Source organism: Schistocerca nitens, chromosome 4 (genome assembly GCF_023898315.1).
Source record: "Schistocerca nitens isolate TAMUIC-IGC-003100 chromosome 4, iqSchNite1.1, whole genome shotgun sequence".
Classification (NCBI taxonomy): domain Eukaryota; kingdom Metazoa; phylum Arthropoda; class Insecta; order Orthoptera; family Acrididae; genus Schistocerca; species Schistocerca nitens.
The window spans coordinates 773,810,476-773,825,020 of record NC_064617.1 but is presented as its reverse complement, the minus strand read 5'-3'; the positions used below and the strand labels follow the sequence as shown (position 1 = coordinate 773,825,020).

The following is a 14,545-nucleotide window of genomic DNA, read 5'->3' as shown; positions in this document are numbered from 1 at the left end:
TTTTCTCACATTACTATTTCTTCATGGCCATGGATATTAAAAAGCTTGGACTTTTTCGGATTCTGCAGTAGATACTTGAAATATAAAAGTCAGTACAATATGCAGTTGCGTAAATAAATACAACACTTCTCCAATCAATGTGACATGTATTTTTCCAATACAGTTCTCTTCATGATGAAGTACCTTTCTTTCTCTAGGAACACTGCAGTAATTACTTGACTCTCAATCTCAACATAAATATCAAGTTGATGGACTAAAATAAACAACAGAATAATCAGTTTTTGACAGATCTCTCTGTACATCTTGTGTTCACTGTGACATCATAAGCATTGCCACTGCATGCTCTTTACTTGGTGGCACACCATGCTTCTCCCAGCAAGGACATCTTGAAGCATGGAACAAATGCAATACCCAGCAATTCATGGTAATATTGAAGACACGTTGTCCATCCTTATCCGCTCACATACAAAAGCAATGACAAAAACCTCCAAACAGTTTTTGATTCCAAAATATTTAAGTAATAAATGGTTCCACCTTCTGTGATCATCATTCATCAGCTAATTAGACATTGAGTAACACATCACTCTGCTGGAGTGATATGTTACATGACTATAAGGGAAGCAGCCATTGCTTCCAACAGTCAGTCATCTCATAATGAAGATCGTGATTATCTTCAAAAGCTTGAGATTTAACTCAGATTTGACCAGAATACTGAGAAGGTAGGCACGCAAATTCTTGTCAATTTGTCACATCAGCACTGCAATTAAATGGTTTCATCAACATGCCTCTTTTTGTGAGTTAATTGGTTGCTTCCAATTTGATTTCCATTGCCATATTTATTAATGTGATCAGATAAAATTGGCAAGTATTAAGGAAGTTTGACACAGTTTAGAGAAGAATGAATTTTTTTTTATTTTATTTTATTTTATTTGATTTCAGTCAGAGCCCATGTCACCAGATACAATAATTGCACATAAGTATACATACAGAACATGGGTTTGATTTAATTACAAAATATAAAACACAACTAAAAGAGATACGGGGTCAACAGAGTAGTCTGACTACACCATTACAGTAAAAGCAATGACATTTTTTAGCAACAGATCTATTCGTGGAACTAAGTGCTTCTCCAAGAGGAAAATAGCCCTAAATTTATCAGATTTTATGAAAATATGTACAGTGTCCTCGCCTGTTCATCTGTGTGTGTTATTATTTTGGAGTCCCATAGTAAAGTCTTGTAGACTTGAAACAATGGGCAGAAGTTTCTTTTCTGACACTGAATAATTCAACTTGTTTTTGTTGAGATTATGACTAGCAAATGGTATCATTTGACAATCACATCTTTCTGGATCCCATTCTCTGTGGAACAATTCACGTGTGAGAATGTATTCTGATATATTGTTGCCAATTTAAATTGTTAATTCATTTTAGGGTGATTGAAAATTTTAGCTTCTAGCACTGTTTACTTTATTTTGTTTAATACTTCATCTGCACCATCACCCCATATCCATTTAACCTACAGTTTTAATAAGTTTAACATCCTAGGACCATTCATGACCTGACCTATTACAAATCTCCTGTAGAAACCAGCTAAACTTAAAAACGATAGTAGCTGTTTCACATTTTAGGTTTGGGGCAGTACTTGGTGGCTCTTATTCTTTCAGGGTAAAGATGTATTCTTGCAATTTCTAATTTTAATTTTTGTGTCAGGTAATGCAGGTTAGAGATTTTTATTGTTTTTCTCTTTTCTTATAATAGACATAATGGTCAAAGTAGTAAGTTACCTTCCTAAGAATTAGAAACAAGAAGTAAATGATCTGTGTGTATTATTAAATCCTCAACTCTCTGCCCAGATATTTATCTCAAGCTCGAATAAAAACTTCTGCTGAAATATTTACTCCAGAAGCAATACCTTAAACTGGTATGACTTACTTTTTGAACAGAAAGGTTGTAAACAGTTCCGATTCTTGAGCTAATGGAACCTGCCACCATCCGTATGTTAGGTTAATTGAGGTAAAGAGCTCTTTTTCCTCAAATTTAGATAATAACTTTCCAATAGGTACAGTTCTATCCCTTTCAGTCTGTGTCCTTATTCAGTTTTCTTGATTCTAAAACCAAATGAACTCTGACAGTTGGTTTCTTAATTACTCACAACGAATTATTATACACACTAAGATTGTGTTTTACATAATTATCAACCATCTTCTAAATTTCTTCCCTAACAGCAGCCCTAAGACTCATGCATATGGAATAAGGTTTACAGAAGAAAGATTTATCCTCCTCCATCTCAGACGTACCTATGTAATCTTTATTTACATCTGGTTTATCTGAAAAAACTTTCTTCTATTCTTATTTCATATTGAGCTTTTTCTTCTCGAGTCAGATTATGTGGTTTTTGAGAATTTCAATTTGATACTTTTCTGTAATTCTTGCAAAAGCTTTTCTCGCCCATCTGCTACAGTATTATCACCTAATACTACCAAATGAATATGCTATACTTGTTCTTCCGTAAACTCCATTCAGTTATTTTGGGGAACTACAGTGGCCTCTACACCACAAACTCCTCATACAACCCCTTTCCTATCAAAATCTGATACCAGTTTCTTTTCCAGTAACCAGTCTAAACATTACAGGATAATTCTGTTTAATTTAGATGTTACCGACATTGTTTGGGCAGAAAGTGTATAAGGTAATAGTGAAAGCTGATTGTGTTTCCTTGTTAACTGGTTTTCCCTTATTTACCGTAATACCAACAACATATGTCCATGTTATTGGTAGCATGCGACAACAAAACATTTCATAATCATGCTAGAAACTTCTGCAACAATGAAGATATTCCATGTCCAGAATTGAAATTAATGTTACCTCTTCTTCTGCAAATTTTGCCTGCTGTAATAGATCTTAACCATTCCTTTTGAAGTTCCATCTTTCCTTGCTCAAATAATCACTCACAAGTAGATAGTGGATGTGTGTGTGTGTGTGCTACTACCTTTTTTTTGTACAAGGGCCTACAAGTCCAATGAAATGTCCTGGAACCTAGCTCCTGCTTCAGAACATGCATTATTTTCTGGCAACTTGTTCTGAAAAGGCCACTGTGTTGGTCTATTTACATATTCATTGATTGTATTCTCTGAATTAAATGTTAAATTTCTGTTATCGAATTGGTTATTCATTGTTATATTGTTTCTTAATTTTACAGTATTTGCCCTACATCTTCTAGACATGCTGTTATCCTCCTCAGCTATATCCCCTTTTAAATAACTGAAGACAAAAATCTACTTTTTTTCATATCACCCCAACGCTTTGATAGTGCTCTTGATGAAGTGTGGGATGGACATTCCTTCTGTGATTAAATTCCTTACATCAGTTTATCACCGATTCTAAATGAAGTTCTTCTGATAATTCTATGGGAAGCCCACAACCTGTATTACATTCTTTTTAATTATATGAAGAATTTTGTTTAGTATTGGCAACAAATTTGAGTAAACAGTTCCCAAAATTTAAACATGAAGGCCCACAACCTGTATTACATTTTTTTAATTATATGAGGAATTTTGTTTAGAATTGGCGATAAATTTGAGTAAACGGTTCCCAAAATTTAGACATGAAGGGGGTTGTCCATCTTCATATTTTTTTCAATATTATGAGAAGGAACGTTACTACTCACTATGTAACATAGATGCTGAGTAGCAGATAGGCACAACAAAAAGACTCACAATTAAAAAGATGTGAGTGATGACTGGGTGGGGGTAAGGAGGAGGCTAGGGCGGGGAGGGGGAGAGATAATATGGTGGAAGGGTTGCAGACAGTGAAGTGCTGCAGGTTAAACGAAGGGCCGGTGAGAGGTGGTGGTGGGGGGAGTAGCGGAAAAGGAGAGAGATCAAGAGAGAGGGTGTGGTGGTGGAATAACGGCTGTGTAGTGCTGGAATGGGAACAGGGAAGGGACTGGATGGGTGAGGACAGTGACAAATGAACATTGAGGCCAGGAGGGTTATGGGAACGTAGGATATATTGTAGGGAGAGTTCCCACCTGAGCAGTTAAGAAAAGCTGGTGTTTATGGGAAGGATCCAGATGGCACAGGCTGTGAAGCAGTCATTGAAATGAAGGAAAACATGTTTGCAGCACGTTCAGCAACAGGGTGGTCCACTTGTTTCTTGGCCACAGTTTGTCAGTGGCCATCCATGCGGACAGACAGCTTGTTGGTTGTCATGCCTACATAGAATGCAGCCCAGTGGTTGCAACTTAGCTTGTAGATCACATGACTAGTTTCACAGGTAGCCCTGCCTTTGATGGGATAGATGATGTTAGTGACCGCACTGGAGTAGGTGGTGGTGGGAGGATGTACGGGATAGTGGTATTACAGGGGTATGAGCCATGAGGTAAGGGATTGGGAGCAGGGGTTGTGTAAGGATGGACAAGTATCTTGTGTAGGTTCAGTGGATGGCGACATACCACTGTGAGAGGGGTGGGAAGGATAGTGGGCAGGACATTTCTCATTTCAGGGCATGACGAGAGGTAAATGAAACCCAGACGGAGAATGTAATTCACTCGCTCCAATCCTGGGTGTTACTGAGTTATGAGGGCAATGCTCCTCTGTGGCTGGATGGTGGGACTGTGGGAGGTGGTGGGAGACGAAAGATAAGGCACGGGAGATTTGTTTTTGTTCATGGTTGGAAGGATAATTACGATCAGTGAAGGCTCCAGAGAGACCCTCGGTATATTTCAAGAGGGACTGCTCACCACTGTACATGCAACGACCACGGGTGTTTATGCTGTACGGAAGTGACTTCTTTTTATGGAACAGGTGGCACCTGTCGAAGTGGAGTTATTGCTGGTGGTTAGTAGGTTTGATACAGACGGAGGTACTGATGTAACCATATTTGAGGTGGAGGTCAATGTCTAGGAAGGTTTCAGCAGGACCAGTTGAAGCAAATAGGGGAGAAGTTGTTTTTGTTCTGGAGGAATGTGATAGCGTGTCCTCACTTTCAACCAAGATAGCAAAGATGCCATCAGTGAATCTGAACCAGGTGAGGGGTTTAGGATTCTGGGTTTTTTTGGAAGAGTTCCTGTAGGTGGCCCATGAATAGGTTGGCATAGGATGGTGCCATGTAGGTGCTCATAGCCATATCCTGGATTTGTTTGTGGCAATGCCTTCAAAGGAGAAGTAAGTGTGGATGAGGATATAGTTGGTCATGGCGACTAGGAAGGAGGTTGTTTGTTTGGAATCTGTCGGGTATTGGGAAAGGTAGTGTTCAATAGTGTTAAGGCCATGGTCATTGGGTATGTTAGTATAAATGGAGGTGGCATCAATTGTGACGAGCAGGGCACCGTGTGGGAAAGAGACAGGAACTGTGGAGAGTTAGTGGAGGAAATGGTTGGTATCTTTTACATAGGAGGATAGGTTCCGGGTAATAGGTTGAAGATGTAAGTCTACAAGAGCAGAGAATCTCTTAATGGGGGTACAGTAACTGGCCACAATGAGGCGCCCTGGGTGGTTAGATTTATGGACTTAAGGAAGCTTGTAGAAGGTAGGAATGCAGGAAGTGGTAGGAGTGAGTAGAGAGGTGGTCTCTGGGGAGACTGGGATATGCCTAAGGATTTGAGTAGTGACTGGAGATTCTGCTGGATTACTGGAATGGAGTCACTGTGGCAAGGTTTGTAGGTGGAAGTATCTGACAGCTGGTAGAGTCCTTCTGCCAGGTAGTCCTTGCAGTTCAAAACAACAGTGGGGGAACCTTTGTCCATAGGTAGGATTATAAGGGGGGATCAGTTTTTTAGATGGTGGACTGCAGTTCTTTCTACAGATATGAGGTTAGTTTGCATGTTGAGGGATTTGGAGAATGATACTGAGGCAAGGTTAGAGGTTAAGAAATTCTGAAAAGTTAACAGGGGGGTGGTTTAGGTGCAGTGGGGGTGGATCATGGTTGGCTGGAGGAGTGAACTTAGTTAGGCAAGGTACAGTATTGGTCTTTGGTTGAGTCTGATTGGTAGTCTTGGTGGCAAAAAAGATTTTCCACTGTAGGAACTGGGAGGAGAGAAGGTCTTAACAAGTCCTGCATGATTGAATTTGGGATTGGGACAAAAGGTGTGGCCTTTGGAAAGGACTGATATTTCTCAGGGGCTAAGGCTTCTGGAGGAAAGGTTCATGACTGTGTTGCAGGTCTGTGTAGGTTCTGGATTCTGTGTGATGGTGGGAGTTTTGGAGGGTGGGGTAAGTGTAGTAGATCTGTGAGACAGGGTTTGTCAGCTATGAGGGGACGTGTGGGAGGTTTGGAGGTTGTTGTAGAGGTGGTGGACAGTGTTACTCCAAGGCGGGAGTAGGAAGTGAGCAGGATGGAGAGCTTTTTGAGGTAATGTTGTGCATGTTGCTCAAGTTGCTGCAGGGCAGGAGTTTCAGTGTGTGTTATGGGTTCCAGGAATTTTGGATTGCACAGCAGGAGAATTTTGCAGATGGAGAGAAGTTACTGCAAGGAGGTTTGGGCTTTTTTAATATGGTTTAGCAACACTGTGTTGGTGAGGGCATAGGATTGGTGGAATCTGAACAGGTGGAGGTCATTGTGGAAAGAAGGGTGGCAGCTAGAGATGGGTAATTGGATGATAAGGCCATTAGGGGGGATTCCATGAGACAAGCAACAATGCAGGAACAGTATGTGGGACTGGGATCTGGATGAAGAAACTTCTCTGTATTGATGTAGATGGAAGGAGCAAGGATCCATGGTGGTGGAAAAAATTCAAAAAATTATGTAAATAATGTAGAATCATGTCCGAAAAATTTCTTAAAGATACACTTAAATATCTGTGAAAATTCATGAAATGGATGCAGGAGGGGGGGGGGGGTGGGGGTGGGGGGGGGGGGAGACATGAAATCTGAGGGAGTTGACGATAGTGAAAGGCGAAAACTACTAAAACTGGCAAGAAGTCTCAAGGATCAAACTAAAGAGGTCTGAGGGTGGATAAGTATGAAGAAGGGAGATGGCAAATGTGCAGGATGAGGTGTTTGTAGGATGAGATACAAGATCGTGTGGCACTGGAAAGGTGCGGGGGTTAACACAAAAAAAAGGGTGGATGCAGGGAGAGTGACCAGTTTCAAAGTATAGGATTAATTATATCGGCGGGAGTAATTTGGCATATAAGATGCTGCACCAACAATCAGCATGGTCTTATAACTGTCTGTTGCATGCAGCCAAGAAGGTTGATACAGTGTGGCTTGTAAGTAGAGTGTGTAGTGTGGTTTGTAAGGCGGCAAGAGAAACACAGGAAAGAAGAGGAAAAAAGTACGAACATCGCGTATTGTGATGCATATTTTTTCAGAGCAATTTCAAAGCATTGGATTGATATGAAAAAAGTGGATTTTGTTCACAGTTATTTAGAAGGGGATGCTGCTGAGTGAGCAGCAGCACGTTTGGAATTCACTGCAAGGAATTACTTCCAAGAAGAGTCTAAAAATAAATATTGGTCATCTTTTACTCATAGAAAATTAGCACTCAACTTATTAGATCCCGATTATTGTAATACTAGTTGAGGTAGCTTTAAGAGATCAGCTGACAAATGAGGTGTACTAACAGATGACTCTATCTTTTCTTGCTCTTTTTGTTCTTTCATATTATTCTAATGTTCCTTCAGTGTTCTGAAAGTGGAGATAGCTATTTTGTCTAGCTATTTTGTTTGATTCTTTACAGTGTTCTAAAATATTTTTCCTCATGATAGTGTCTGAAATTTGTTTCTGCACTTCTACAAATTATCATCTAGTAAACTAACTAAATTATTAATGGAAAATCTCATTTAAAGACGTGAAACAAATACTAACAAAGAGATAGAGGGGCTGGCCAGTACTTACCTCAGCTCAGTACAGCCGATAGATACACAAAAAAAAACACAACCGAAAATTTACGTTCCTAGCTTTCGGAACAAATGTTCCTTCATTAGGGAGGAGAGAGGGGAAAGAAAGAGAAGAAGGGAAAGTAGATTCAGTTACTCACAACCCAGGTTATGAAGCAACAGGGGAAGGAAAACAGGGAGGGTAGCAAGGATGGAGGCATGGTTGTCAGAGGGAAGCCAAAGATATTCTACTGTAAGTACTGTGCCAGCTTCAAACCAAAGAGGATGCATACAGAAGTGAAGAGGTATATAGTATAAAGATAAACACAACTATGTAGGATGAAAAGATGCGTGAATGGCTAAAGAGGAAAGGGAAAGAGGAGAAGACTGAAGAGTAAATGGGAGTGAGGTTGTTTAACGTAGGTTCAGTCCAGGGGGATGGCGGGATGAAAGGATGTGTTGAAGTGCAAGTTCCCATCTCCGCAGTTCAGAGGGACTGGTGTTGGGTGGGAGAAGCCAAATGGCACATACAGTGTAGCAGGTTCCTAGGTCCCTAGAATTTTGCTGGAGGGCATGCTCCGCTACTGGGTATTGGACATCTCCTAGGCGGACAGTTCGTCTGTGTCCGTTCATGCGCTCAGCCAGTTTAGTTGTTGTCATACCGATGTAAAAGGCTGTGCAGTGCAGGCATGTCAGTTGATAAATGACATGTGTAGTTTCACACGTGGCCCTGCCTTGAATTGTGTATGTTTTACCAGTAGTGGGGCTGGAGTAGGTGGTTGTGTGGGGGGATGCATGGGGCAGGTTTTGCAGCGGGGTCGGTTACAGGGGTAGGAACCGCTGGGTAGAGAAGGTAGTCTGGGAATATTGTAGGGTTTAACAAGGATGTTACGGAGGTTAGGGGGGCGACGAAAGGCAACTCTGGGTGGTGTGGGGAGAATTTTTTCAAGGGATGATCTCATTTCAGGGGTTGACTTGAGAAAGTCATATCCCTGGTGGAGTAATTTGTTGATGTTTTCGAGGCCAGGATAATATTGGGTGACAAGGGGGATGCTTCTGTGTGGTCTGGGGATAGGAACATTGTTGTTGGACGGGGAGGAATGTATTGCTCGGGAGATCTGTTTGTGGACAAGGTCTGCAGGATAGTTGCGGGAGAGGAAAGCACTGGTTAGGTTATTGGTGTAATTGTTGAGGGATTCGTCACTGGAGCGGATACGTTTGCCACGAATACCTAGGCTATAGGGAAGGGAGCGTTTGATGTTCCAAAAACCTCGTTCCTTATCACATTTACCAACTTCATCCTCATCCATAATTACTTCGCTTTTGAAGGCCAGACCTACAAACAAATCAGGGGAACAGCCATGGGAACCAGGATGACTCCATCCTATGCCAACCTCTTCATGGGCCGCATGGAGGAGGCTTTCCTGAAGGTTTTTGGAACATCAAACGCTCCCTTCCCTATAGCCTAGGTATTCGTGGCAAACGTATCTGCTCCAGTGATGAATCCCTCAACATCTATATCTTTCTGTGCATCCTTAGATTTCCCTTATTTTTATTATGATCATCATTTCTTCTCCCTCCTATTTCTCGACAATACAAAATGTGCTGCTCTTCTTCGAACTTTCTCAATGTACTCTGCAAACCCTATCTGGTAAGGATCCAACACTGTACAGCAGTACTCCAAAAGAGGATGGACAAGCATAGTGTAGGCAGTCTCTTCAGTAGATCTGTTGCGCATTCTAAGTGTTCTGCCAATAAATCACAATCTTTGGTTCGTCTTCCCCTCAACATTTCCTGTGTGTTGTTCTTAATTGTAATTCCTAAGTATTTAGTTGCATTTTCAGCTTTTAGGTTTGATTGCTTTATCAAGTAACCGAAGTTTAGTGGATTCCTTTCAGCGGTCACGTGAATTTTCTCACATTTTTCATTACTTGGGGTCAATTGCTAATTTTTGCACCATACAGATATCTTTTCTGAATCATTTTGAATTTTTTTTAAATCTTGCAATGACTTTATTAGATGATAAACAAGAGCATCATCTGCAAACAGTGTAAAATGGCTGCTCAGAGTGTCTCCTAAATCAGCATTTATACAGATACAGAACAGCAGAAGGTCTGTAACACTACCTTGGAAAACACCAGGAATCACTTGCGTTTTACTTGATGACTTTCCATCAGTTACTATGAACTATGACCTCACTGACAGGAAATCACAACTGAGATGATATTCCATAACCACGCAATTGATTACAAGCTGCTCTTGAGGTACAGTGTCAAAAACAGGTGTTTCTTCACATATGTTTCCTTCCTGTACACTTCTTTTAAAATTTTGTTTAATATTCTTCGCTTTTGTCATTATTTGTGGTCTACATATGCTCTTGCGAAATTTAAGTTTTTGTTACACTTTCAGAAATAAACTGTTGTCATTTGGACTGCATTCTGCAATTGAGGCACCACAAATCAGATGTAAGTTCAATTTCTTCTCCGACTATAACACCTTTAAAATTCTGGACTGCTATGCCACATGTCTATGAAATAACTTGTGAGACTCCAGTTGAATTAACAGCTTTTATATTCTCTTCACCAATAGATACATTAACCTGACTACATTAATACTTTCTTGATTCAATATCCAGAATATCAGTGAAAAACTAAATTCATTTTATGTTCCTTATAACAAGCTCCCATGCTTTAGAGGTCTTCTCATTTCCAAGGCTATATGGCATGGAATATTTATTTCTATGTCCGAGTCAGTATTCCCTCTCATTAAGTCACTGTGATCACTGTCCCCTGCTGCAGATGCACATTGTTCCTTGATTTATGAGGATGAATCAAAAAGTAAATTGCACTTCCAAGTTATGGCCATTTATTTAACCACATAATACCTTCACAACAATGCTATGACAACGTACTAAGTAAGTTCACTTTTCCACATAGTCCCCAAGGGACTTCCCAGAACAGGTAACCAACTTATCAATTCTGGATGCATAGGAATCACATCCAGTGCTATGTAATCACCTACATACAGCTGCTTTCACCTCTTCATCGTTTTGGAACCACCATCCACCGAGATCCCCTTTCATCTTGCTGGAGACATAACAATGACATGTCGCTAGGTCTGGACTGTACGGAGGATGTTGCCATACCTTCCACTTGAATCATTGCAGCAGTTCTAATCTTTGACGAGACAAGGGTGGTGTTGCATTATCGTGCAACAAAAGCACACTGGTGCTCAATTTTCCCCGTCGCATTTCTTTAATTGCCTTATGCAAAAGGTGCAATGTTTTAACAATACGGAGCAGGGTTGATTTTAACGTCCTTGTCAAAAAGCAATCGCCATCACCTTTCCTCCTGAAAGTTGGACCTTAGCCTTCTTTCAATGTGGTGATGTGGTGTACACCCATTCCATCAATGTTCTCTTTGTTTTTTGGGGTGAAGTGATAGACTCACATTTCATCCCTTTTGATGATTCACTGCAGAAACTTTGTTGCCCTCCACAGAATACCATTCCACAAATGCCAGTGACAGCTCGAAATGTTGCCCCTTGTGAACATTGGTGAGCATTGGTGGGACCCATCAGGCACACAGTTTTGGTATCCAACTTGCTGGTGAACAGTGGAGAACACACTGCCATATGAAGTGTTCAGCATGCTGGCAGTTTCTTGCAGTGTAATGCAACGATCCTGTCTGATGACCACATCCACACTGTCAACATTTGCAACATTACTGGACGTTGCGGGCCTGCCTTTGCAATATTTGTCAGTGAGATCCATTTGCCTTGTGTCAAATCGTGTACACCACTTTACAATACCTGGGCGAGAGATTGTGTACTCATCATATACAGCAGTGATTTCATGACGAATTTCCATGCAACTGAGCTGTTTAACCTACAGAATTCTGATTGTTGCATGCACCTTCAGTTTGGAATGAACATCCAGTTGACATGCCATTGAGCTTAGCCCACTCCTGTCGGATGTATCAACAGTTACTTTGCATGCTATTCATTGGCCATGGTCAGGACATACAGCATGCTTTCGCGGAGAGCTAGTGTAACTTACTTTTTGATTCGCACTTGTAACTCACCACATGCAAAATAAAGATAAAACCAACAAACGATATCTGTACATTTATACTTGACATGTTATTCTATGTTACTATTATCGTACTGTATTATTAACTTTCGGTTGCAAGTATCATTTGTCAGTAAGAAGATATAGGGATACTAATCATTCTTCTGGAGGAGTATGTGTCACCACATGGTTCTTCTAATCAGCCCCACATTTCCTGAAATGCAAGATTAAGAACTTGCTTTCCAACTTATCCATTCAGCCCACTAATTTCCTTACTCAGTTCGTGTTATTCCCCCCACATTTCCATCCTTACCCATTCCTTCTGCCATTGTGTTTGTTGGACTTATTTATTCTTCTGCACAATTTTTTCCGTATTTTTTATCTGTTTATCACATTTCATTTATATTACTATTTTAACTAGCTGGTTTCTCTTCTTCTCCCATCCATCTTCACCTCTCATTCCTTTGTATCCAAGTCTGGCAGAGTGCTTATGGGTGCAACTTTTTGACCACACTCTTTTGCCTTTTTCTTTTGTTTAGATACCTTTCCTTCATTAGTAGTGCTGTTTGTTTATTTTTATGTATTTCTACCTACTGTACTGGGAGTTGCGCCTTTTGAATGTCAGTGCTGGCAGTCCATTTATCTCTTAGTGAATTTAATTAATTGAATATTATATCATCTCACATTAGCATTTTATTTAAATGTTTAATCTGCTAATGTGATGGGGAGTGATAAAATGCTTGTAATGATTTAAATAAGTTAAGCCTGTCTCACAAAGGGATGTTACAGAGTGGTAATCTGTGATTTTCAGCATATTTGTAGGATTTGAAGATTGGTGCCCAGTCATCAGTTTCCTAAAACAGTGTGTTGCAGGTCACAAAAAAGTTGAAAAAATTCATTTAAAGACTAGAATATTTTTGAATGCTGTTAGGAATAAAACATTTGATGCTAATTGGCAAATTCAGTGATTGCTCAGTGCGTAGTATAATCGGTTTGAAATCATTAAGTCACTGGAGAATTTGTTGCTAGCAGCATACTTTTTTAAAATTCCATATTTTTGGTAACAAATGTAAATGTTAATTAATGAATAGAAAACCATAATTTTTAATAAAAATAACATATTTTTCAGAATAAAATTAAAATTCAAAACACCAAATAGAGAACCAAATGCTTTTTCGTTTAACAAAGAGACATTTAACATTTCTGTATGAAATTTGTATTGGCCCATTTCTGTTAAAAATTATGATTCAGTATTTGTTAGTTAACATTTCCATTTGTTAATAATTATGGAATTTAAAAAAAGAAAAAAAATATATATGCTTCTAACAGGATTCAACCAGAAACTTTGCGATTATAATCCAATTACACTACTCCTCAAACTACTGGCGAAAATGTTTTGTGTTTTAATAGGACTCAAAAATTTTCAAATCATCAAAAGTGAGTTTTAAAATTTTTTTGAGGATTTTGTCACACTGCTGTAGGAAACTGATGTTCAGACACTGACCCCCAAATTCTATAGGTATGAAGAGAATTGAAGAGGACAGAGCAGTCTGTAAGGTCCCCTTGTCAGTATAAATCTGAAATTAAGTTATGTGCAAAGTATTAATAGATCTGTATTTTCCAGTAATGGCATTATATCCCCAGACAACTTGCTTCTACAAAGCAGTTGTGAATCAGCTGCCAACTACTTCCACTGAAGAATATGAAGTTCTGTTTGAGGACTCATCTTATGCAGAAGGCTATTCACCACCTCTCACTGTGGCACAACGTTATGTTATATCCATAAAGGACAAGAAAAATAAAATTCAAACTTGACACACATCGTTTATCATATTATTTATTCCTAATTCCTTGTCAGATTTAGAATATCTATGCTTGTGTTTGCATGCATATGATCTGTGTGTTTTTGAAATGAGATCACAGTATGACTGAATATCAAGCATGTGGTACTATCTGACTGTATCACAAGTGAAAAGAAGAGATGAGGGTGATATAAAACAGGAAGTAAAGTGGCATGTCAAAGTTTCAGGTTGGGTTAAGCCAGACATATTTGTAAAATAAAATGCTAATGATCAGTAATGTCAATTCAGTGGTGATTATGTTGATTTACTCTAATGAGTAGAAGATAAAATTGAGTTTTTTTTCAAATGCTGAGATTTACAAATGGTAACAAATTTACTTCAAAGAGTTTTTGTGGGTGGCTTCTAAGTTCAAATTCTCAGTTTCAATCAGCATAGTAAGAAAGTTAAAAATCTTAGTCAACAGGTAGTTATGTTAGCAGTCTGGCATAAAAAGAGTTGTTTACTTTCCTCTGAAGATGACTATTTTAGCCGGAGTGAAAATGCAACAGTGAACCACTGTGTGTAAAAATGATTTTCTTTCCAAAAGGCTTTTCCTCATTGTCAGATTAAAAAATTTAACTGTCATACAAATATTTCTAACTTTCTTACACAAAATGCATTTGTTGAAATGATAGTTTGGAAAAGTTTGAAGATAGCATTTCCAAGTTCATTCTATTATCTTTATGCAGCAAGTATCCAAAACAAACAAGACCTGCTGTAATTCAAAAACACCTGCTCATTCTAATATGATGAAAATGGGTGGTGATATTTAACACTGTGACATCAAAGTATGCACAAACATAATTTATACCTAGA

The 14,545-nt window shown here is 39.3% G+C and overlaps 1 protein-coding gene across 6 annotated transcripts in view; it reads left to right on the top strand.

The window, feature by feature from the left end:
* The window catches only part of LOC126253114 (SAGA-associated factor 29), a 63,778-nt gene extending 50,071 nt beyond the window's left edge, over nt 1-13,707 (top strand). For 5 of the 6 annotated variants that reach the window (XM_049954227.1, XM_049954228.1, XM_049954229.1 and 2 more), the window contains one exon: nt 13,513-13,707. In XM_049954227.1, the coding sequence (XP_049810184.1) occupies nt 13,513-13,703 (191 nt within the window). In that variant the 3' untranslated portion in view covers nt 13,704-13,707. Of the gene's footprint in view, nt 1-10,228; nt 10,285-13,512 lie in introns of all 6 variants that reach the window. The other variant, XM_049954232.1, reaches the window with a different exon arrangement.
* Nucleotides 13,708-14,545: the final 838 nt, after the last annotated feature.